The sequence below is a fragment of the Tribolium castaneum genome, chromosome 6, assembly GCF_031307605.1.
Source record: "Tribolium castaneum strain GA2 chromosome 6, icTriCast1.1, whole genome shotgun sequence".
Lineage (NCBI taxonomy): Eukaryota > Metazoa > Arthropoda > Insecta > Coleoptera > Tenebrionidae > Tribolium > Tribolium castaneum.
In genome coordinates, this window is record NC_087399.1 from 1,723,167 (window position 1) to 1,746,648 (window position 23,482).

Consider the following 23,482-nt stretch of genomic DNA (forward strand, 5'->3'; position numbering starts at 1 on the left):
AATACCAATCGATTCCCCGGATCATTTTACATAGGCCTAGACGAAAATAGTTCCCCATTTATGAATAGTTTTGCCGTAATTAAGAAACAAAAATCGCGAACATCGTATTACGTACGAATATAGTTTTTTCAACGTTTAAATTTAAAAAAAAATTTACCAAAAATTATAGACACTATTTTCGTTATTTATTTCTATTACCTCTCCGACCTGAGCGTTAGACCAATGTATGAGATGCTTATTTACATTTTAATTGAAAAATTATGCACTTGCCGGATTATAGGAAATTTCAGCGTGTCTGCGAAATATCGACTCAAGTCTTGCTACACCAATAAATAAAAAACGAGCTGTAACTCGAGCTAACCGAAAATTTCAGTCAAAGCAGCACCAGCCCTTCAAATAAGCTCACACTAAAAGCCAGTATAATTTTCCCAATTCTGGAGACACCACAGCTACTCCATACCTGTCCAAGTGGAAGGCAGCAATCTCGGCATTGTGGCGCTCGTAGTCCGTGAAGTAAAAGTGATTGGGAAGGGTCTGCTGCTCCCGCGGGAACCTGCAACAAAAACACAGGCACGTGTCGCGCTTAAAAGGAAGCCACAAGTGAATAAACAAACGTTCTTCGTGATCGACCACCAAGATTTGCCTGATTACGTTCGAGGGCGCAACAAAAAGAATAAAGTGAATTGTGTTCGGTGGCAGCTCCGGGGAATACCAAACTGCCAAACGACGAGATAAAGGCAATGCCGGGACCTGAGCTGAGTAACAATTAAACTAGTGGCGTCTCAAAAATTTGCATTTTGTGCGCGAGATGAGCTCCACATCAAAACGTCGGTTGCATTCCCGCCATTTAGCAACTTGTCATAACTTAAAAGCACGCTCTTGACATAATCAATAAACTAAAACTATTCTCCAAATGTTCACGTGAAACGATTAGCTTGTCTGAAATTAATTTCCTCGTCGGTCGTTTCGCTGAATATTTCCCAACCTCAAAGGAAATTCTTAATGAGATTCCACCACTGTCCCGACGAATATATCAAACGCCGCATTTTTTCGCCCATCTTGAGCCCTTAGGTAATTTCAAATGTGATTTTTATACGCAAGGTGGGAGCGAAACATTGTGTTTTCGGGTGACGTGCGCCACTGGCTGAGATAACGAATCGGGGAGGACGTGTCCAGAGTGCAAACATTTCCATACTGGTAATTTTTTCTTAGCTTCGATTTCCAGTTGTAATAATCTCCTTGCGTGCGAGCCAAATAACGAACAATCGGATTATTACGAATGATAATGCATCCAATTTTCCCTTTAGTGACTTGTAAACACAACCAATCATGGAACACAAGCATCCGAAAAAAGAATTACCATCCAACATGTGATGAACCAATAAATTTTAGATTAGATCGAGCGGGGGCTCAATTTATCAATTGACCAAACATTTTTTTGACTAATTAATTAAAAGCGTGTGGTTGGACTATAAGGACGTTCTGCTGAGTCCGGTATCCTGTGGGAAAGCTTCGAGTGTCGGCTGTAAAATCCGGACCAATTTGTCAGGTAACAATGCACTTAAAACGCAGACCATGTCGCTTCAAAAAATAAACGCCATGTCGGTGCTCGTAAAACACACGTAAAACATGCGGTCGAGGTCTTGGACGGGTTGAGACATCAAACTTGCATGGTGATCATCGCACATAAAACGGCTTCGATCAACGAAAAGTGCAGAAAAATTTTACAATTGCTATTTATAATAAATGAGCAATAAAAAATTATTTAGAAGAAAACATATAGAAAATGAAATCAATATAATATATAAAAAAAAACAAAAAATATTCGAATACCCCTTTTTTAACCTAATCTAAAACTTTAACACCCTATTTACCCCCTTTAATAAGTAACTCTAATTAACCATATAAAATGCATTTTTACGTAAAATACGTAAGTATGCAAAATTTCGATTCATTCGGATAACAGGAATCCTTTAAAATTTGGCTTGGAAAATGTGAAACAGACAGACAGACAACAAAGCAAGTTAAATAAAAAGCTTTTAAAAAATGACAACTATTGGTCTTAACTACCCAAATATTACTTTATTGAAGGTGTCTAGTAAATTAATTTTGAGAGAAGTTCGATATTTCGTTTATTATCCTTTGAAATAATTGAAGATTGTTTGTTAGAAATGGTTGGTTAGGACTCAAAAACGTGTTTAAAAATTTGAGAAAAGTAGAAATAACACCTTTTTCGACCAAGGTGTTTGGCAGTTTTCCGCAAAATAAATGAGTTTCCGATTAAAAACTGACTGAAGTAAATACAATTAAATATCGGTTTCGATAAAATCTGATGATTTTTCAGACAATTCTAGAAATTTTTTTTCAAAAAAACAGTAAAAATTAGTATTTATTACCGACTAGATCTTTGGTTTGATCTGGTTTCTGGTTAAAAAACGTGATAGAAATTTAAAAAAAGCAAAAATTATTTAAATATCTGTTTTACAGACATCTCGAAACTTAGAACTTAACCAGCTCAGACGAATAGGACATGAGTTTCGATCAAATATTGTGGTTTTTCGGCTTATTTTGACGAAATTCCGCACAAAAACGCGTGAAATTGAGAGAAAGTATGACCAATTTCGAAATATTTCGGTGATTTTTCACCAAGTTTTAGGTAAATTTTTCGAAAAAAAACCTTGGTCTTTAGTTCATCTTCACTTAAAGAAGCCTTAAATAACTCCGATACAAATAAAAACAGAAATAGAAATTTAAATAGAAATAGAAATAGAAATAGAAATGGAAATGGAAATGGAAATGGAAATGGAAATGGAAATGGAAATGGAAATGGAAATAGAAATAGAAATAGAAATGGAAATGAAAATAGAAATGGAAATGGAAATGGAAATGGAAATGGAAATGGAAATGGAAATAGAAATAGAAATAGAATAGAAATAGAAATAAAAATAGAAATAGAAATAGAAATAGAAATAGAAATAGAAATAAAAATAGAAATAGAAACAGAAATAAAAATAGAAAATAGTCTTCTCTTTCGGAAAAAACTTAAATTTTCAGCTCTAAAAGGTGCTTAAATGCTCTCGACAGGAAGAAAAAACGTTATTTTTGAGCAAAATTTATTGGTGTAAAAGTTCTTAAAAAAAAACTTAAATAAATAAAACTCTGACGAATATCAACTTAAAATAAACTAATTTTCACCTACTTTGAGCAAACTTTTTCTGAAAAAACACTTAGTTTTTATCCCAAAAATGTGTTTTAAAATTCGCTAAAAGCCAAACTTAATTAAATACACAATTTTCCGTCTAACTTTGGCGGGTTTTTCACAAGATTTTAGGCGATAATTTACTGGCTGTAATCTAATAAGACACTCAAAAAAATAAAAAAATGTTTTTTCGATCAAATTTAGTAATTTTTCGCTCAAGAAACGGAGAATTTAACTTCAAGCAGCTAAAAAATATAAAAAACTCATTTTCAACCAACCTTTAGTTTTCGGCTTATTTTCTAAAAAACTTTGCTGAAAAACAAAATAAATCGAGTGAAACTGATTGTAAAATCGCGCGAAATACGCTAAACAACATCAATTTAGAGTTTTGTTTTGACCTCAAAAAATATTTTTACGACAATCTTGTTTTGATAAATAATTAGATTTCTTGATAAAAAATCTGCGAAAACACTCGAAAAAACAAAAATTATTTCAATTTGATTCAATCTCGATCTAATTTCGTACTTTATGTGAGATGAAGAATGTGTAGTTTTAATTACCGCCTTCGCGAAACAACTTCTGCAAAGTGATAAACTAGATTAATTCGCTCATTTTTCCTGTAAATTAGCAATTCGTGACACTTTTCTGCATCGAGGGAATTTATCTGTTAAGTTCCGTTAGTTGTAGGGAATTTCATTAAGAGCAAAGTTCAGAAACTACAAACTAGAGACAGACGTGTCCCTTTATGAGAAAAATAAACAATTCCGGCGAGTGGGCAAAAGCCCAAATATTCACTTCAACTGTTGCGCTCTTTGCCCGGCTTTGTTTCACGCTGCAAAAATCGGCAAAAAGGATCCGGAACTAAGTTAACGCCATCCACAAAGCCCCAAAATCCAAGCAAAGTAATCCTTCCTAATGATAATCACGAGAGAGCACAGAGGAAGTGCTAACTTACCCGCTCGGACAGCGAAATAACTTCATTTGACAAAATGAAACACAATTTCGCAAATTCGGCGATTTAAAGTCCTTAGCTATTAAAAGCAGCCGGCGAGTTGTGTTTGAGTTATTGGTGGAAAAAAAATTAAATTTGGTTCCTCTTATTGCGTTTAAAATAAAAATTGTGGCTGTATTAATTTAACGAGCGCGATCCTCCGGAGCCTTATTAAGTTGGGTGTATTTGATTAAGACTCCTTTTTCCGGGCGATTCCCCGGAGTCGTCGCTAATTGGACAGGACATTGCTTGTTTTGATTGTATTAGAGACGATTTGTTCCGGGGATAACTGTCGATACCTCCGGATTAACGCATTGTCAACGTAACGCAAACAAAGCTCTTGTTTATCTCCGGAGTTTTCCTTCTCCGCCCTTGCTCTTCTATTTACATAAAACGATAAAAGTTCGCTCTATTTCGACCGAGCGTAATTACGACGTTAAACTTTTTGCGCGAGTGAAACGTGTCTAATCTGTGTCACATCACGATGACGGTGGACTTCTTAACGACAAAAGAATGGAATGTTGCTCTTCATCATCACAGTGTAATAACCGGCGCAAAAAATTGCACTTGTGACGTTTAATTTATTACCTGCGAGATTATTTACAATACAATACAAAGGAGAAAATTAGCTTCCAACCCGCACTCCAAATTCGTAAAAATCAAAAATCTCATTCGCTCCTTGCCGCCATAACTCACAATACTCAATGAGAACGCCACATTTTTAAAATATGAAGCCTCTTAACGCCCCCTCATTTCGTACGAGGAAAAAATCAATAGCTCGCACTACGACAAAAAATCAAACTCACCTCATCGGCTTAAACAACGCCTGAAGATGGTTAGGGTAATCTATCACCAGCTTCAGTTGAGTGCCGCCGCTTTTTTGCGCTGCAACAAAAAACGCAAATTAAAAGAAAAAAGCTAATTCGTGTAAAAATAGCCGAACATTTAAATAATTATTGCCCAAGTTGGGTAAACACCTCGAAGAACGCACGGAAACTTGGATAATTACAACTGAGATGCACTTTTGTTAAAGGCATTCAAGCAGACAGGAAAATAACGCTTTTGCAGATTCAGTTGTCAGTTAATTATTCAATAGATTTCGCCTCCGTAAAACGTGGTTAACTGCTCAAAGTATTTGTCGAATTAAGAAAAAGAAACAAACAAAAAAATTGACCCGGCGCATCCACCATATTTAAACGATTAGCAAAACTGTTGTAAGTGCACTACTATTTAATAGTTAATTTTTATCATTTAGAAATAAAATTAACATAGAATGTATATAATAAACAAACTCGACTAACATTGTACAATAATCCAAATTCCAAAAAAAATAATAATTCTAAACAGATGCAGAGCATTCTAAAGAAAATTGTAATCAGTCTTGTCGTATTTACTCAGCTAAAACAACAAATTTCTATTGAAATATTTGCTATAGTGTTCACTAAAATCCTTGCTGAAAAAAAAACAAATTTTAAAATTATTGCTAGCCCGGCGCATCCACCATTTTTGAAACCAACATACGCACTTATTACCGTCTTGTTTAATAGTTTATTTTTAATCTAACATTATTTTTATCATTTGGAAATAAAATTAACCTAAAATGTATATAAAAAACAACTCGACTTACATTGTATAATAATCCAAATTCCAAAACAATTTAGTAATTCTAAACAGATGCAGAGCAGTCTAAAGAAAATTGTAATCACTCTTGTCGTATTTATTCGGCTAAAACGACAAATTTTTATTGAAATATTCAGTGTTTACTGGAAATCTTGCTGAGAAAAAAAAACAAATTTTAAAATGTTTGCTAACCCGGCGCATCCACCATTTTTTAAAAGCAACATAAGCACTTATTACCGTCTTGTTTAACAGTTTATTTTTAATCTAAAATTATTTTTATCATTTGGAAATAAAATTAACCTAAAATGGATATACAAAATAACTCGACTTAAATTGTATAATAATCCAAATTCCAAAACAATTTAGTAATTCTAATCTTTTGCAGAGCATTCTAAAGAAAATTGTAATCAGTCTTGTATTTATTCGGCTAAAACAACAAATTTCTATTGAAATATTCAGTGTTTACTGGAAATCTTGCTGAGAAAAAAAAACAAATTTTAAAATTATTGCTAACCCGGCGCATCCACCATTTTTTTAAACCAACATAAGCACTTATTACCGTCTTGTTTATTAGTTTATTTGTAATCTAAAATTATTATTATCATTTAGAAATAAAATTAACCTAAAATGAATATAAAAAACAACTCGACACACATTGTATAATAATCCAAATTCCAAAACAATTTAGTAATTCTAAACAGATGCAGAGCATTCTAAAGAAAATTGTAATCACTCTTGTCGTATTTATTCGGCTAAAACGACAAATTTTTATTGAAATATTCAGTGTTTACTGGAAATCTTGCTGAGAAAAAAAAACAAATTTTAAAATGTTTGCTATCCCGGCGCATCCACCATTTTTTAAAACCAACATAAGCACTTATTACCGTCTTGTTTATTAGTTTATTTTTAATCTAAAATTATTATTATCATTTAGAAATAAAATTAACCTAAAATGTATATAACAAAACAACTCGACTTACATTGTACAATAATCCAAATTCTAAAACAATTTAGCAATTCTAAACAGATGCAGAGCATTCTAAAGAAAATTGTAATCAGTCTTGTCGTATTTATTCGGCTAAAACGACAAATTTCTTTTGAAATATTGAGTGTTTACTGGAAATTTTGCTGAGAAAAAAATTTTTAAATGATTGTTAACCCGGCGCATCCACCATTTTGTAATACCAACATAAGCACTTATTACTGTCTTGTTTAGTAGTTTATTTTTAATCTAAAATTATTAAATAAATTATTTTAAGTAAAAATTAATTTTTACATATAAACGGTGAATTTTAGGCGACTAGTAACCAAATTTTCAAAGGAAAAAATTAAATATTATTATAGGTAGAAAGCTGGTTGAAATAATCTACTTTTCACATGCTTTTAGCGTAGTTTGTTTTAGTTTTTAACTCAAAAAACTGTTTAAAAATTCGAAGTAATCCGAATGAACTGAATTTTATAAAATTTCGGTTTGTTTTTTTACCAAAGATCTTTCTTTCTGTAACAAAATAATTCTGTTTCTCATAAGAATGAGAAATAATACAGAATCAGTTGACAGTTACCAACTCCCATTTAATCGATTTCGCCTCCGCAATAACAGTAAAAGTAGAGTAATAATTTCAAAAGCAAAATAAATACACGTAGAAGACAATTTGCGCCTTTTTGCGGCGAATTTCCACACGCGCCTCAATTACCGTTATTAGTCTGAGTTCATGCAGAAGATTGCTAATTACACAGTGGTAATCAATTAAAGTACTCAAACGTCGGTAAACAACCACCGTTAATTATTTCAGAGTGTTGAAAAATGTCGCGTAATAAATCGAAGAATTACGAGCACTCGGTCTAAATCACATAATTCACACTTTGACGACAGTGTTTCATGTTAAAAAAGTGTTTGATTTCGCACCTAACGTGTCCGTTATTCGTCATCAATCAAACAACAAAACGCGAAAACCGTCAAGTTCCAATGAAAAATGAGCCAAACGACCGAGATTATTTGGACAACTAATCGAGAATTATTGCGTTGGAAATCTCACTATTAAGGACAAGTCCTAACACCTGTGCGCGCTGAAAGGACTGTATTGTATGGGTTTGGTAATGATTTGATTTGGGCTATTATTGTGACAAGAGCCAGGGAAGGAATACGCGATGAGAGCGAGGGATTGGGAGAGAAAGATTCACTTTATTAAATAAATACATTACCGTGTAGCGTAGCTACGACTTTTACAAAAAACTAAATAACAATTCTTTTCGCTGGAGTTCAGAAGAGACGATTCCGTTCACTGTTTTGAATTGTATACCACCATTAATTATTATTAGTTATTTATATACAAAACAGGACGAATTCATTTCAGAGCACTAGAATTTAAATTAAAAATAAACTATTGAATAATACAGTAGTTAAATAAAACGGTTTCGCTCAATGTTCAAATATGGTGGATGCGCCGGGATAAAATTTATGTTTTTTCTAAATTCGACAAATTGTTTTATTTCGAGAACGTTTTACAACACTTCAGTCAAATTTATATTTTGACGTGTGTAATAAAAGTTGCAACTGTTACTTAAAACGCTCTGCTTTTATCTGGAATTACGAAAATATTTCTAGAATTCAAGTTATGTAATAATCGCTGTGTGAGTCTCGTCTTGTCTTTAATTAAAGAAGAGTTCGAGAAATTTCTACTAAAAACATAATTATTTTTTTTAATTTCATTTTTCGTTTGACTTCTCGTTTTGGAAATTTTGTTACCAGTCGCCTAAAAATGGCTGATTCACTGTTTAAATGCAACAATTATTTTTAATTTAATAATTTCAGATTAAAAATAAAATACTAAACAAGACAGTACCAGTTTATGGCAGAATGCAAAAATGGTGGATGCGCCGGGTTATCAATAATTTCTTAATTTGTTGATTCTGCAAAGTTTTCAGTAAACATTATAGGAAATGTTTAATCAGTCATTTGATTATGAGTCGTTTTAGCCAAATAAATACGACAAGACTGGTAAAAAATTCTTAGAATGCATTTATACAAACTTAGTAAAATATTTTCTAAAATTCAAGTTATTATTCAAAAAAGTCGAGTTTAATTGCCCGATATTATGTGGCCTTTTCCGTTTTTGTAACTGAATACTATGATCATTAAAGTGCCTAACAAATAATAGAATACTTGTGTATTTCTTGAAATTTGAAACAAGTCATTTATTAAGCGCCTAAAAATGACTGCAATTACATTGATTTAATCTCAAATTGAAAAAATATGGTTTAGTAATTTTAAACTAAAAATAAACTTCACAGTACAGTACTGCAGTAAAACAGTTTTCTTCGCTGATCAAAAATGGTGGATGCGCCGGGTTATCAATAATTTCTTAATTTGTTGATTCTGCAAAGTTTTCAGTACACATTATAGGAAATGTTTGATCAGTCATTTGATTATGAGTCGTTTTAGCCAAATAAATACGACAAGACTGGTAAAAATTCTTAGAATGCATTTATACAAACTTGGTAAAATATTTTCTAAAATTCAGGTTATTATTCAAAAAAAGTCGGGTTTAATTGCCCGATATTATGTGGTCTTTTCCGTTTTTGTAACTGAATACTATAATCATTAAAGTGCCTAACAAATAATAGAATACTTGTGTATTATTTGAAAATTGAAACTAGTCATTTGTTAAGCGCCTAAAAATGACTGCAATTACATTGATTTAATCTCAAAATGAAAAAATATGGTTTAGTAATTTTAAACTAAAAATAAACTTCACAGTACAGTACTGCAGTAAAACAGATTACTTCGCTGATCAAAAATGGTGGATGCGCCGGGTTAGCAATAAATTCTTAATTTGTTCATTCTACAAAGTTTTCAGTAAAGATTATAGGAAATGTTTGATCAGTCATTTGATTATGAGTCGTTTTAGCCACATAAATACGACAAGACTGGTAAAAATTCTTAGAATGCATTTAAACAAACTTAGTAAAATATTTTCTAAAATTCAGGTTATTATTCAAAAAAACACTACATTAAATTTAATCTCAAAATGCAAAAAATATGGTTTAGTAATTTTAAACTAAAAATAAACTTCACAGTACAGTACAGCAGTAAAACAGTTTATTTCGCTGATCAAAAATGGTGGATGCGCCGGGTTAGCAATAAATTCTTAATTTATTCATTCTACAAAGTTTTCAGTAAACATTATAGGAAATGTTTGATCAGTCATTTGATTATGAGTCGTTTTAGCCACATAAATACGACAAGACTGGTAAAAATTCTTAGAATGCATTTATACAAACTTAGTAAAATATTTTCTAAAATTCAGGTTATTATTAAAAAAAACATTACATTGAATTTAATCTCAAAATGCAAAAAATATGGTTTAGTAATTTTAAACTAAAAATAAACTTCACAGTACAGTACTGCAGTAAAACAGATTACTTCGCTGATCAAAAATGGTGGATGCGCCGGGTTAGCAATAAATTCTTAATTTGTTCATTCTACAAAGTTTTCAGTAAACATTATAGGAAATGTTTGATCAGTCATTTGATTATGAGTCATTTTAGCCACATAAATACGACAAGACTGGTAAAAATTCTTAGAATGCATTTATACAAACTTAGTAAAATATTTTCTAAAATTCAGGTTATTATTAAAAAAAACATTACATTGAATTTAATCTCAAAATGCAAAAAATATGGTTTAGTAATTTTAAACTAAAAATAAACTTCACAGTACAGTACTGCAGTAAAACAGATTACTTCGCTGATCAAAAATGGTGGATGCGCCGGGTTAGCAATAAATTCTTAATTTGTTCATTCTACAAAGTTTTCAGTAAACATTATAGGAAATGTTTGATCAGTCATTTGATTATGAGTCATTTTAGCCACATAAATACGACAAGACTGGTAAAAATTCTTAGAATGCATTTATACAAACTTAGTAAAATATTTTCTAAAATTCAGGTTATTATTCACAAAAACATTACATTGAATTTAATCTCAAAATGCAAAAAATATGGCTTAGTAATTTTAAACTAAAAATAAACTTCACAGTACAGTATAGCAGTAAAACAGTTTATTTCGCTGATCAAAAATGGTGGATGCGCCGGGTGAGAAATTATTTTAAATTTGTTCCCCTTTAATTGAGCAATGTTTTCAGTAAATATTGCATCAGTTATTTGATTACAAGTCGCTCCATTTGAATAAAATTTATATTTTTTACTACATTTTGTAGAAATAGACTTAGATTTTGAGCGAAATTTGCGCTTCTTTTCAATTGAAGTTTGAAACAGTAGCAATATATTTGGAATTAGATCGAACTCAGGTCATTATGTAACAAATAACTCAGTTATTTCGAACCTAACTGGCTCTTTCTGTTATTCGTTATCCGATAATAATCATCATTAGACTTCGCTATTTATATGTAAAATAATAAATTAATTTCAAAATGGTAAAATAAAATGGTAAAGTACGGTTGAATAATTTTAAACCAACCATTGAATGCCAAACAATTAATTTATAAAATATATTGTTTCTGTGTACATTGAATCAACCCTCTGTACAGTAAAAGTAACATTTTAACCGAAACTAGACTGTAATCGAATTTGCGCTTCTTCTCCAACTGGAATATGAAACAGTCGCAATAAAACCGGTCTCGAATTAGGAAAATATTTCAAAAATTAAAGTTATAGTGTCCTGAAGTCGTAAAATGATTTTTCACGTGAAAAAACTGAATTTAATTATTTCCCATTCGACAAAACCCCCAATCTCGCGCCTCTTTATACGCCCACAATGCTTTCTTCGCACATAATACATCAGGTGCTTCCAGCAAACTATTCTCCAACAGTCCTTAATCAAAAACGCTGACGTAAATGCAAATAGTGTTACTCAATTTCGGTAACACGGTGCGACTTCTCCATTGTCTCGGCTCGAATTCCAAACACAAAACTGACAATCAAAGACCCACAAAAATCCGCCAGGTTATTGCCAAATAACGCCCCTATTTACTAAACTAATATTTCGCTAATTATGCGGGTAAACTTAGTCTGGAGTTAAACCAATATTGACGACCATCGTATTGAACATGGCCCGCTGTTTGGCCTACCTCCGAGGCTGTGCCGTTATCAATTGGAATGCCGGGCTTTTTGCTAATTTTACACAACGTCAAGACGTTATTACATCGCTCGGAAATCTTATTTCACGCATATGAATTCCGAGATGGAGGTAGCACACATCAAAATTGTTGCGGTAATGTTATTACCGCACGTTTAGATGCGTGACGCAACAGGAGGGCTTGCTATTTTACATCAATTTTCACAGCCGAATTTAATTAGTTTTTATTAGGACGGTGGCACCGCATGCATCATAAGGTTAACACTTCAATTTAGGGAAGAGGAGATTTATTGGCCGGTTAACTTTTCGCGTGAATTATTCAGCGGCGGTGAAAGATGAGCGAAATGGAGCGAGAACAAGACATTGCATTATTTTTAGCCAAACTAATTCAATTCGCAAGAACGAAGCTAGTTTTTTGGACTAATGTGTTGAGTTGCTTTGGGTGTTTAACATTCGCCCTGTATGGTGGTATTAGGGGCAAAAGTTGTACTTACAGACATGCAGAATGGGCTCTGTCGCCATTTCGTGTATAAGCTCATCCACAAGCTCGCTGTCAGCTGGATACAATTCATGTTGTGAAATTTGCAGATGGAACTTCTCCAAGGCGGTCGCGTTCTCCCTGAAACAAGCAAAAAGTGCTTCAACTTTCTCAATAATTTCGAACGACTAGAATTAGACTTAGAGGAAACGACAATAATAATAATATTAATAATATTAATAATAATAATAGGTTTCTTTATAACTTGTTCAAAGTCATACTGGAGATATCGATGAGTGGATTGGGCCCGATTTGTGAAAAGTCGAATTAAGACACGTAATAACACGCGTGGGTTTATCGGCAACATTAGCATACAAACTGGCGACATCAAGACATCAAGCTTTTGATCCCGAAAGCGTATCGATATTAAGTGATTGATTGGTGGTTTGCGTTCGCGACACACGAAAATCGCATAAGATTATTTCAGAGTTAGGCGAAAGTGGATTTTCGCCGAAAGTAAACAGATCTCACAACGTGACCGTTTTTTGAAACTTGTTAATTGTGTTTTAAAAAAATTACCGGGTCCGAATCAAACAATTAAAACTTAGATGAGAAACCTGCTCGCGCTAAATAATTAAGGATTCGACTTAAAAATAATGGAATAATAAATTAAATTTGAATATGGCGGCTAGGACAATGAGGATAACGTCGTGACGTCCTTCATTCTCTTCCGATTCCGGGCTCCCTTTCACGACCTAACTGCGTTAATTGATATTTGATTATACTCTTAATCCGACTTTAGCCGCAGTTGATTAACTTCGCCGCTTCTAATTTCGACGACAATAACATTAAAATAATTGTTTTCGAGGTGTCAGATGCCGAAAGGTCGCGCTTAATTATTCGCCGGAGCATTACCTATTCTGTTTTGTTTTAATTTCATAATTCACGCCGCGGCTTAAATATGCAATTATTTGCCTGAAAATTCATGAAGCGTAATTTGGACGATTTCGACCGTTTCTATTATTTTTGCATTAATTAAAATTGCTTGATTTACCAGATCCTGCATCTGATGTCCGATATTAAAGCCGAGCTCTGGCTGGAATTGCGAATTATTTATTGAATTCGGTCGGAATTGCGATTTGTTTAAATTGATTCTGTCTTCAGAACGAATTAAAATCAAAATGCTGGGAATACGGTTGAAGATACAAAAAAAGTGTAAGGAACAAAGTTGTAGAGAATTAAATTTCCTACAAAAAAGTGTACAACACCACAATTCTGTCTTCAACGGTTTAGGTATAAATTAACTTTTCGATACCTGACCACCGGCAAAATGAAGTAAGTCCGACGCTTGAGCGTCTTTGGGGCCTAAATGGTTGAAGATAAAAATATGGACTCGCGGACTTTTTTGTAGGAAATTTGATTCTCTACAACTTTCTTCTAAACATTTTTCTAGTATCTGTAACCGTATTCGCAGCGTTTTAAAAAATATGGGGCAGAGCGCAAATTGGTAAACGTTTGAAATTTTTTTAAACATAGTTTACGATAAAAATTTTGCATTAGGTTTATCTATTATTATTGAGAATTTAATGCTCTATCTGCCTGTAATTTTTTGTTTGCCTTGTGCTAGCCGTTATAGAAATACAACCATTTTTTAAATTAATTGCTGTGAAAACTTGACGGTAATCGAACAACTGCGCTCTCTGGCGACGTTAACGGAACTATCGAAGGCGAGAACGTTTTATTTGTACGTCGTTTCATTTCCTAACTCTTAGACATCCGTAGTTTCTATGTAATGCCTGAAGAATTATTTTTGAATTAATTAAAATTGCCGAGGTCTGGCTGTGATTGCGAATTATATATTGAATTTATTGTTTGAGTAGCTTCTGTCTTTCGTCGAATTGTTAAGCAAGTCACAGTTTTAATTCGGTTCGTTTTGACGCTTTGTCATATTTGGGGCGACTCGACAGTTAATTAAATTATCCCTTTGTCGACAAAACAAACTCATCAATAAATAATGCGGTCTTTATGTGTTCATTATTGGGCTCATCAATATTTGCAAATGTTTATTAACGGTTCACGGCCAGAATGCGCCCTAATCCAAAAAATTAATCCGATCGATTGCGGCCATTTTTTGTGCCCAATTGAATGAAAATATTAATAATCTGATCACAAGGCAATAATGAATCACTTTATTAATGGCCAAATAATACACATAATGTGTGCGTTTAATTTGTATTGTGGAATAGTTGTGCATTATTTTGGATATTTCAAGCGCACATTTGTCGATGTAAATAAATAATTTACAAGCGCCATTCGGGTCAGGCCATTAGTCCGCTTTGTTCGATTAAAATAAGACTTTTGTCCCAGTTTTTTCCTCAAACATGACATAACGAACTCAAATGATTCTTTCTCTCCTCGAATGTTGGGTGTTAATTTTGGATGGGCCAAGTCACGGTGTGGAGAAGCGCTGAATAAACCAGTCGAAAATCGTCAAACAGCACATTTTAAGCAATCGAAATCTCATTAAACTTCGTTAAATAATCCAAGTGGACAATAACACCGTGAAAGGGTCACGCAAATTGCTGGATGCTTCGGCGTTTAACAATTCAGATCGTTATTTATGCATTGGAATCAATGCTGGAAGTTTGTTACGGCAATCGATTCCGAAAAGTGTCGGCGGAATAGTCAAAACTCGGTTAGGCGGCGACCCGGAGTCGCACCTTTCGCACCATATTTTAAGGCAGGACGTTTGAGTAAAGGATGGGTGACCTGGTGTAGGCCAGCCAGCAGAGCGGACATAATTCAGTGGGACAATGGTTTCAGCGGACAAGACAAACGAGGAGGAGTCAAAGCTGGATCTGAGCACAATTTGATTTTTTCGGCATAAAAAGCCAGGGAACTGCTGAAAGCCTGGCATTGGAGTGATTTCTACCAAAATATTTTTATCTCCCATCTCAGATATGTCGCGATTGTTCTTATTTCCGCTGTTTCACTTTACATAGCCCTAAAGAAATAAATAAAAATTCCATTGTATAATAATAATGTGATTTATTCCGAACAATCCATTAGGCAAAGAACGAAAAATACAAGAGTGCAACATTATTATAGCAACAAGTTGATTCACTTAAGATTAAGATTAAAATATGTTAATATCAAATTCGTTATACACTAAAAACGCATAATAAAAAAAAGAATAAAAAAGTTATTTGTGAAAATAAAGTATAACAGTTTTTTTCTAGTTAAAGTCCTGATATAAAAACTATTCCCACTGAATTTTTTCTTAATTTCTACTTTACTGTTTTAAAATTATAATAAAAAAGTTCTTTAGGTAGGTGATTCTTTGCTTTTCAATGCTTTATTGAACCACGGTTAAGTGAATATGCTCAGAAATACAGGGTGTCTTACCTAAAAACTTTTTTTAGAAAAAGTAAATTTTTGGTCAATTTCAACCTAATTTGGTAAGTTTTCCGTTTTAGTTTAATAAAAACAGAAAGAAAAACTTAATTTTTGGTCTAAAAATGTGTTTAAATCTTCATAACTTGCAAAAATGACATTTTTGACATAATTCTGTGATTTATTAGCGTAATTTTTAAGAAATTTTGTGCAATAATTGGTTTTCTGTTGTATAAATACTTAGAAAAGGTAAATTTTTGGTCATTTTCGACCAAATTTATTGAATTTTTTCGTTCTAGTTTAATAAAAACAGGAGAAAAACTTGATTTTTGGTATAAAAACGTGTTTAAGTTCTCAGAATTTGCGAAAAATAAAGTCATTTTTGATATATTTCTATAATTTATTGGCTTAAATTTGAAGCAATAACTGAGGTTTTGCTGAAAAACGCTTAGAAAATGTAAATTTTTTATCATTTCCGACCAAATTTGGTGATTTTTTCGTTCTAGATTAATAAAAACAAGAAGAAAAAACTGATTTTTGGTCTGAAAACATGTTTAAGTTCTCAGAATTTGCGAAAATAAAGTCATTTTTGACATATTTCTGTGATTTATTGGTTTAATTTTTGCAATTTTGCGCAGGTTTTACTGAATAAACTGTGATTTGTTGGCCTATTTTTTAAAAAAATTTGCCCAATAGTAGAGTTTTTCTGAATAAAAGCTTAAAAAAGGTAAATTTTTGGTCATTTTCGACTATATTTGGTGATTTTTCATTCTACTTTAATAGAAATTGGAAAAAAAACTTGCTTTTAAATCTTCAGAACTTGCGAAAATGATGTTATTTTTGACATAACTCTGTGATTTATTGGCTTACTTTTTAAGAAATTTTGCGCAATAATTAAGTTTTTGCCGAAAAAACGCTTAGAAAAGGTAAATTTTTGGTAACAAAACTTGAGCTTTTAGAAAATATTTTAGAAATACAGGGTGTCTCACCTAAGACTTGCGAGCCTGATAACTCAGATATCTGACAACGGATTGTTATCAAATTTAAAGTGCAGATATGATAGAAGGTACAGATTACAAATACATAATAATAAAGATTTAATTTGTAGATTCTTTTAATAATCTTTTTTTCAATTGAATTATGTATTTAATATGACAAATATTTTGTTTGTAATATTTTTGACTCTCTCCCAAGCTGTCTTAGTTTTATAATTTGTTATTACAAAAATTTTATTAAACAATGTTTTTTTTAATTTTTACGTAATCTTTAATTATACATAATTATAATTTCAATAAAGTTCTTTCTTGTTTTGACATGAAATCTTTATGCCTGACGTTATTAATTTTTTTTTATTTTGATGTTTGAAGGTTTTTTGTTTTTTTTTTTTAAGAAACAGATAAAATTCCATTGCATGAAACAATAAGTCAGAGTATAAATTCCCCCAAACTGAAAAACCAAATAATTCCCGTCCTAATTAAGCAGTGTAATAAATTGCCCCAAGTGCGTGTCGAAAAAACCGGAAACGTGAACCACAATGAAAAATGTCATTTTCCCCGTGTTTGTGATAAGATTGAATGGCACCTCAGCCACAATGAGCATTTTATCTCGTCTTGAAACATCTTCTCGAAACTCATTTAATTTGTTTAAAATTCGCGTCCGACGTAATTATACTTTCCACGTCTCTTATTATGTGATAAAGCTGAAGTAATTCCGTCAATTTATGCAAGGGGACAAAGTCGTGAAATTTTATCGTCCCCACGAAAAGAAATTTAATGCTTCGTTATCACCTCATATTTTTTTAAATGGAGACATTCCAGCTATTACTCAGTGTTAAAGTAAAATATTTAACGTCTTGGCGGCACAAACGAGCAATCGGGCGTTTTATGTCCACCGACATAAATTTAATTTAGATTCGATCGGCCACTGATCCAAATGAAACAGATGTTCGGCACCGGAAATTAAAAATTGGGCCAGCATTTGAATTTGCGGTGTTAATGGAAGGGTTGACGTATGGCCGCTGAGGAGTCCTTGGAAATGGCAAACGGTGTCCCGGAATTTCGCACGGGACGTCCCCAGGTCCCTGTAAATTAACAGGAACAGCCCTCCACACTCAGCGTGTTGTTTTTTGGCTTAGTAATTATTTTCTTGGTATGCAAGCGGTGTCCGGTGTCCAATTCGTTTTTCGCGTATGAAATACGGCGCGTTATCAGTAGGTAAGACAGTGCGGTAATATCGGAAATATATTCGCGTATTAGGGCCAATTCGTATGCATGAGCCTCTCTGTCCGTCTCGTTCGCTCGCCGTCGACTTTACTGCCCTTTGCCGGATATTTGAATATTCGCAAAACTTGCGCGGCGGGGAGAGGCGAGGATTTTCTCATCTTAAAAGGTTTATGTTGACCATTTACTCGCTGTATCTATAATAAATTCGAGATTGGAACGGGACGCTTCCGAACCCTCCTTATGAATTATTACATGTTTGGTTTTTGCCAATATCGCAAATGTCGCAAAAACGCATACTTTACCAACGGCGGAGACTTTAAGGCACACACACGTTAAAGTAAATTTAGTAAAGTAAAAACATAGACGTTAATTATAATTATGTAAATTTTACAAACATAAGTATTACAATAATATTTTCTACTTCGTAGTGTAATTTATAGACAATTTACTTATTAATAATTTTTGTTTAATAAAAGTCGCTAAATTTAAGAGATCCTATTGTTTGATTTAGCTTATTTTTGAAAGAAATTAGTCTCATATGAAAAAAATTATTCATGTAATCATATAAATCTGACTTTTGTAATAAGTCGAAGTACATAATGCCACAAAAAAGAAGAAAGTTTCTTATAATTACTCGATTATTATTATTATTATTAAGTTGTGGTCTTTCGTTTACACTTTATTGTGGTCTTTCGTTTTCACTTTATGTACTTACTTTTTGCGGCTTTATTTTCTTACTTCTTTCGTCTCCATGTTTACTTCTATGTGCTTATTTACAGTCCCTTAACTAGTACGTCATATTTTACTTATTTTCACTTCTTTTATCTCTTATCATGCTTCTCACATATTTTACTTACCCATTTGTACTTTTTTTCATAGAAAAATTCTTAGACCTGATCCGGGTTCGAACCCCCGACTCCCAGCGCTGAAAGTGGCGCTCTTACCACTGGGCCACCAAGGCCCTAGCTAGTGACCGTCTTGTGCAGATATTTGAATACAACTTTGCAAACAATTCTTGCTTTAATTCGCCTAAGAAACACATATTTTGTTCAAAAATCGGCAATTTAGGTCGAAAAAAATTTTTTTTTTTGCGTTTTTCTCAATTTAATTTTTTCATCAAAAAACGCCAAATTAAGGTGCAGAAGACAAAGTTTTCGAATTTTCCAAGCGTATAAGTTGATTTTTCAATTCGAAAAGTTCACATTTCGAGAAATTTTATTTAAAAATACATTCATTAGACTATTTTTTCCAACGTAAAACACAAAAGTTTTGCAAAATTTCGTCCAACGTCAGTTCAACATTCGCCAAATTTAGTCTGCTTTTCAGGTATCAATGTTCCTTTTTCAGCAAATAACTTATTTTTTCAATAAAATTTTGTAAAAAAAATGTCCAAAAAACATAAAGTAAACTCTACTGTTCTAAAGCTTTTTAATTGATTGTTGAATGTTTTTTTTATCTAAATCTTAAAATGAGGAAAAATATGGATAAAAGTAAGAAAAAAATTGATGTTTTTCGATGCATTTGTTGACTCGATCCGTATTCTTTGTTAAGCAGAAGAACTATTTTGGGTTCTTTCATTCAGTCTAGCTTTCAGGGCAATTTAAAAATTGATCATTATTTGTTGAAGAAAACATTAATTTCTACAGCAAAAATGTGATTCTAAACCCAATTTTTAATTAATTTTGTTGAACGTTCTCATCCATTAAAAAATTCTAGTCGCCGCCTATGTACTTTACACGGTCGATGAAACCGACGAGCGCGTTTACGACGTGGGTAAAGATTGGTTTCGACGAAACGACGCTTTGAATAACACTTCGAGATGTTTGCGGTGCAAAAAGAAACAAAGAAAATGCACGAGATATTGCTGTTTTATTGTAATTTAGCACCGGATCGTTTTCGCCCGGCGCATCCACCAAAATTAACAAAACTTAAAATTCGGAATAATGAAATAATTGTGTTTGGAACTATTTTTCCTTCAAGTTTTCGCCACAAAACAGCTGCTAATAAGCTTACATCCCTATACTTAACTTAAATCTCCACATTGTTCCGAATTCCGTCCCCAACTTTACAGTATTACGTCTTTGTATGCTTTTCTAATCTTTATTTCAGTATTTGATGTTTCTGTATTCGGTCTAGCCGGCTTAAGCAGCCAATTGTGAAGGTATTGCTACAGTCCGCCAGGGAGTCTTAAAGCTAGTTCCGACGTTGTTTCATAGCGCAATAAAAACGTTTCTAATTAACTTTGTTATTATTAGTTTACGGGCTAAGAGCAACACTAAATGCACTCTAATTGCGAGCGATCCACTGCATGACAGATCAAAGCTGTTGTGCATAAACACCAATTTTGTAACAAGCCCCGGCTAGATTTTTCGCCAGCTAATGAATATTCCGCGCTGTAATGTGATGAGGTTTTTCACCCCTTTTAGTGTCATAAATACTGTCGCTCAATTCACTATTGTCAAGCATAACATAAAATTCGGCGATAAAATCTTAAACCAGTCGGCGGTTTTACGAGTCCGCATAAAATTCTAGGCCTCAAGTTTTATTGCAGCGATTTTACCTATCCGCTAACTGGAAGTCATAAATAGCCCACAAGTCGCTTCAATGTTATGTCGGGAAATTGAAATTTGCCAAACGAGACCACTTCAAAGAGAAATGCAAGAAGCCACTTCCAGTGTCTTCTATCATAAAAAGTCGCACACAAATGCCGGCTCCAATTTGGAAAAAGTTTACATTCTGGGCATCGTTAGAAACTAATTTGTTGAAGGGAAATTAAACACGACGTTTTATTTATGTTAAGCCATTTTTCTTCCACAAAAGTGCACCAGAATTTTAATTTTCAGCGAAATATACCAACAATACGGTTATTTATTTTTCAGTAATAGCGTAATTAGTTTGCAGGCTGCCGAGAGTAAACAATAACGTTTCTTGTTTTCCACCTTGCGATTTTTTCTGCAACTTACCCAATTATCTCCTGCGTCCGCACAGTGGGAGGACTTTTTCGTTTCATTACTTGCTTTAATATTTTATAATCACATCGCTTCGTTTTTCGCGAGGTTATTACTTCGCGGTTTATTGTGCTCCGAATGAAATCATTTTTTTCGCTACACAAACAACCAGCGTTGGTTAAAAAAATTTACTTTTACACACAGAGAAAATTTATTTAATTTAATTATTCCTACTTATTTACACGCTCTTATTATGCAGAAATTACGGATATCTATAAGCTTGGATAAGAAACGTTCCCGTTTTCGATAGTTTTCAAAAAAAACACATAACAAACAAAAAAATGCAGACAAATAGAGCATTAAATTCTCAATATAAGATGGAACACAAATTGATAATTCCACGCGATAATTTTTTGCGCACCGTTGCGTATTTATCAAAACGCTAGGAATACGGTTGAAGATACAAAAAAAGTGTAAGGAACAAAGTTGTAGAGAATTAAATTTCCTACAGAAAAGTCCGCGACACCATATTTCTATCTTCTACAGTTTAGGTATAAATTAACTTTCCGTTACTTGACCACCGGTAAAATGAAACGAATCCGTCTCTTCAGCGTCTTTGAACGTCTTTAGGGCCTAAACCGTTGATGATAAAGATATGGTCTCGCGAACTTTTTTAAAGGAAATTTAATTCTCTACAACTTTCTCCCCAACATTTTTCTTGTATCTTTAAGCGTATTCGCAGCGTTTTGAAAAATACAGGACTAAGCGAAAATTTCAAATTTTTAATAATTTTTTTCTCATAGTTCTTAGAAAAATTTTAGTCGACAGTTTTTCTCAATCTGTTAAGAATGCAAAGCTCAACATATCAGCTTTTTTCCAAGTAATTAGTAAATTGGTTTGATTAAAATTAATTTAAAACGAATTGGCGCCGCTGAAAGCGCCCTCATTTTCTCTCTGCCGTACTATCTCTTTTGGGAGCGATTTTCTATCCGTTTCGTCTCCTAACTTATAATCCTCCGTAGTTTAAACTTAAAGAAGCAATAATTTTTAGAGTTGAAACAACAAGAAAAAACAGTTTTTTCCGAGCATTTCACGCCGAGATTTAAACTTCGCCATCAGTTAACTACAATTGCACGAAGTGTTAATCAATTTGCGTTCCAGCACCGAAAAACCGCATTGAACATTTATTTGGCTGTCCGATCAACCATCGCAAAACTTGGCTTTCGCATGTAAATTACCCCTAATTGCGGGCCGTGTCGCCATTTAGCCACTTCCCAACAATCATTTCAATCCGCATCCGACAAATAATTATGTCATTTCCACATACCGTGTCCGGTGCTATGCTCTATACACAACACAACCAATCACTCGCGTTTTTTTTTTTCTTTCTTTCTTCCCCAACACAAAACGCCGCTAATTCGCTGAATGATTTCGCAGAGATTGGCGGCATTGCCTCACCGATCGTTGATTTTATGACATCGGGGCTGTAACAGCCTTGTAAAGCACTCAGAGCTTTAAGCAGCGCCTGGGGCGCAACAACTGCTCCCCGTCGACAGATTTCGGTATCCAAATGCGGTTCGGGGCGCATTAAAGCGCCCACCTGCCGAATTAAATTGGTCAAGACAAGGAACGGGTCTTGGCGATGTTTATTCTCGAGGCGTTTGACAGTACAGTCGGACAAAGTGAAAATGATGCATCAATAAACCAAACTTGACGCTTACATCAGAATTAATCTACTTCGAAATTTTACAAACCACATAAAAAATATATATTAAAAATTAAGTTAAGTTTTTATGTTTACAAGTTGGCGCTTTTATTGCTTTATTTGCTGCTATATTTTCATTTCTGTCAGTTTTAAATGTCTCCGTGTTTACGTCTCTATGCTCTTATGGCCCCTTATTTAGTATGCTTATGTCATATTTTACTTATTTTCACTTTTCTATCTCTTATTCATGCTTCTCACATATTTTACTTACCCATTTGTACTTTTTTTTAAAGAAAAATTCTTAGACCTGATCCGGGTTCGAACCCCCGACTCCCAGCGCTGAAAGTGGCGCTCTTACCACTGGGCCACCGAGGCCCTAGCTAGTGACCGTCTTGTGCAGATATTTGAATACAACTTTTTCAAATAAATCAACTTTGCAAACAATTCTTGCTTTAATTCGCCTAAGAAACACATATTTTGTTCAAAAATCGGCAATTTAGGTCGAAAAAATTTTTTTTTGCGTTTTTCTCAATTTAATTTTTTCATCAAAAAACGCCAAATTAAGGTGTAGAAGACAAAGTTTTCAAATTTTCCAAGCGTATAAGTTGATTTTTCAATTCGAAAAGTTCACATTTCGAGAAATTTTATTTAAAAGTACATTCATTAGACTATTTTTTCCAACGTAAAACACAAAAGTTTTGCAAAATTTCGTCCAACGTCAGTTCAACATTCGCCAAATTTAGTCTGCTTTTCATGTATCAATGTTCATTTTTCAGCAAATAACTTATTTTCTCAATAAAATTTTGTAAAAAAATGTACAAAAAACATAA

The 23,482-nt window shown here is 33.2% G+C and overlaps 1 protein-coding gene across 2 annotated transcripts in view; it reads right to left on the reverse strand.

Moving 5' to 3' along the window:
• The window catches only part of LOC662687 (uncharacterized protein), a 50,980-nt gene that overhangs the window by 16,205 nt on the left and 11,293 nt on the right, over positions 1-23,482 (reverse strand). The window contains exons 3-5 of one of the 2 annotated variants that reach the window (XM_008199053.3): positions 12,401-12,525; positions 4,997-5,075; positions 461-553 (exon numbers count right to left, since the gene is read on the reverse strand). In XM_008199053.3, the coding sequence (XP_008197275.2) occupies positions 461-553; positions 4,997-5,075; positions 12,401-12,525 (297 nt within the window). The remainder of the gene's footprint in view (positions 1-460; positions 554-4,996; positions 5,076-12,400; positions 12,526-23,482) is intronic. The other variant, XM_008199056.3, reaches the window with a different exon arrangement.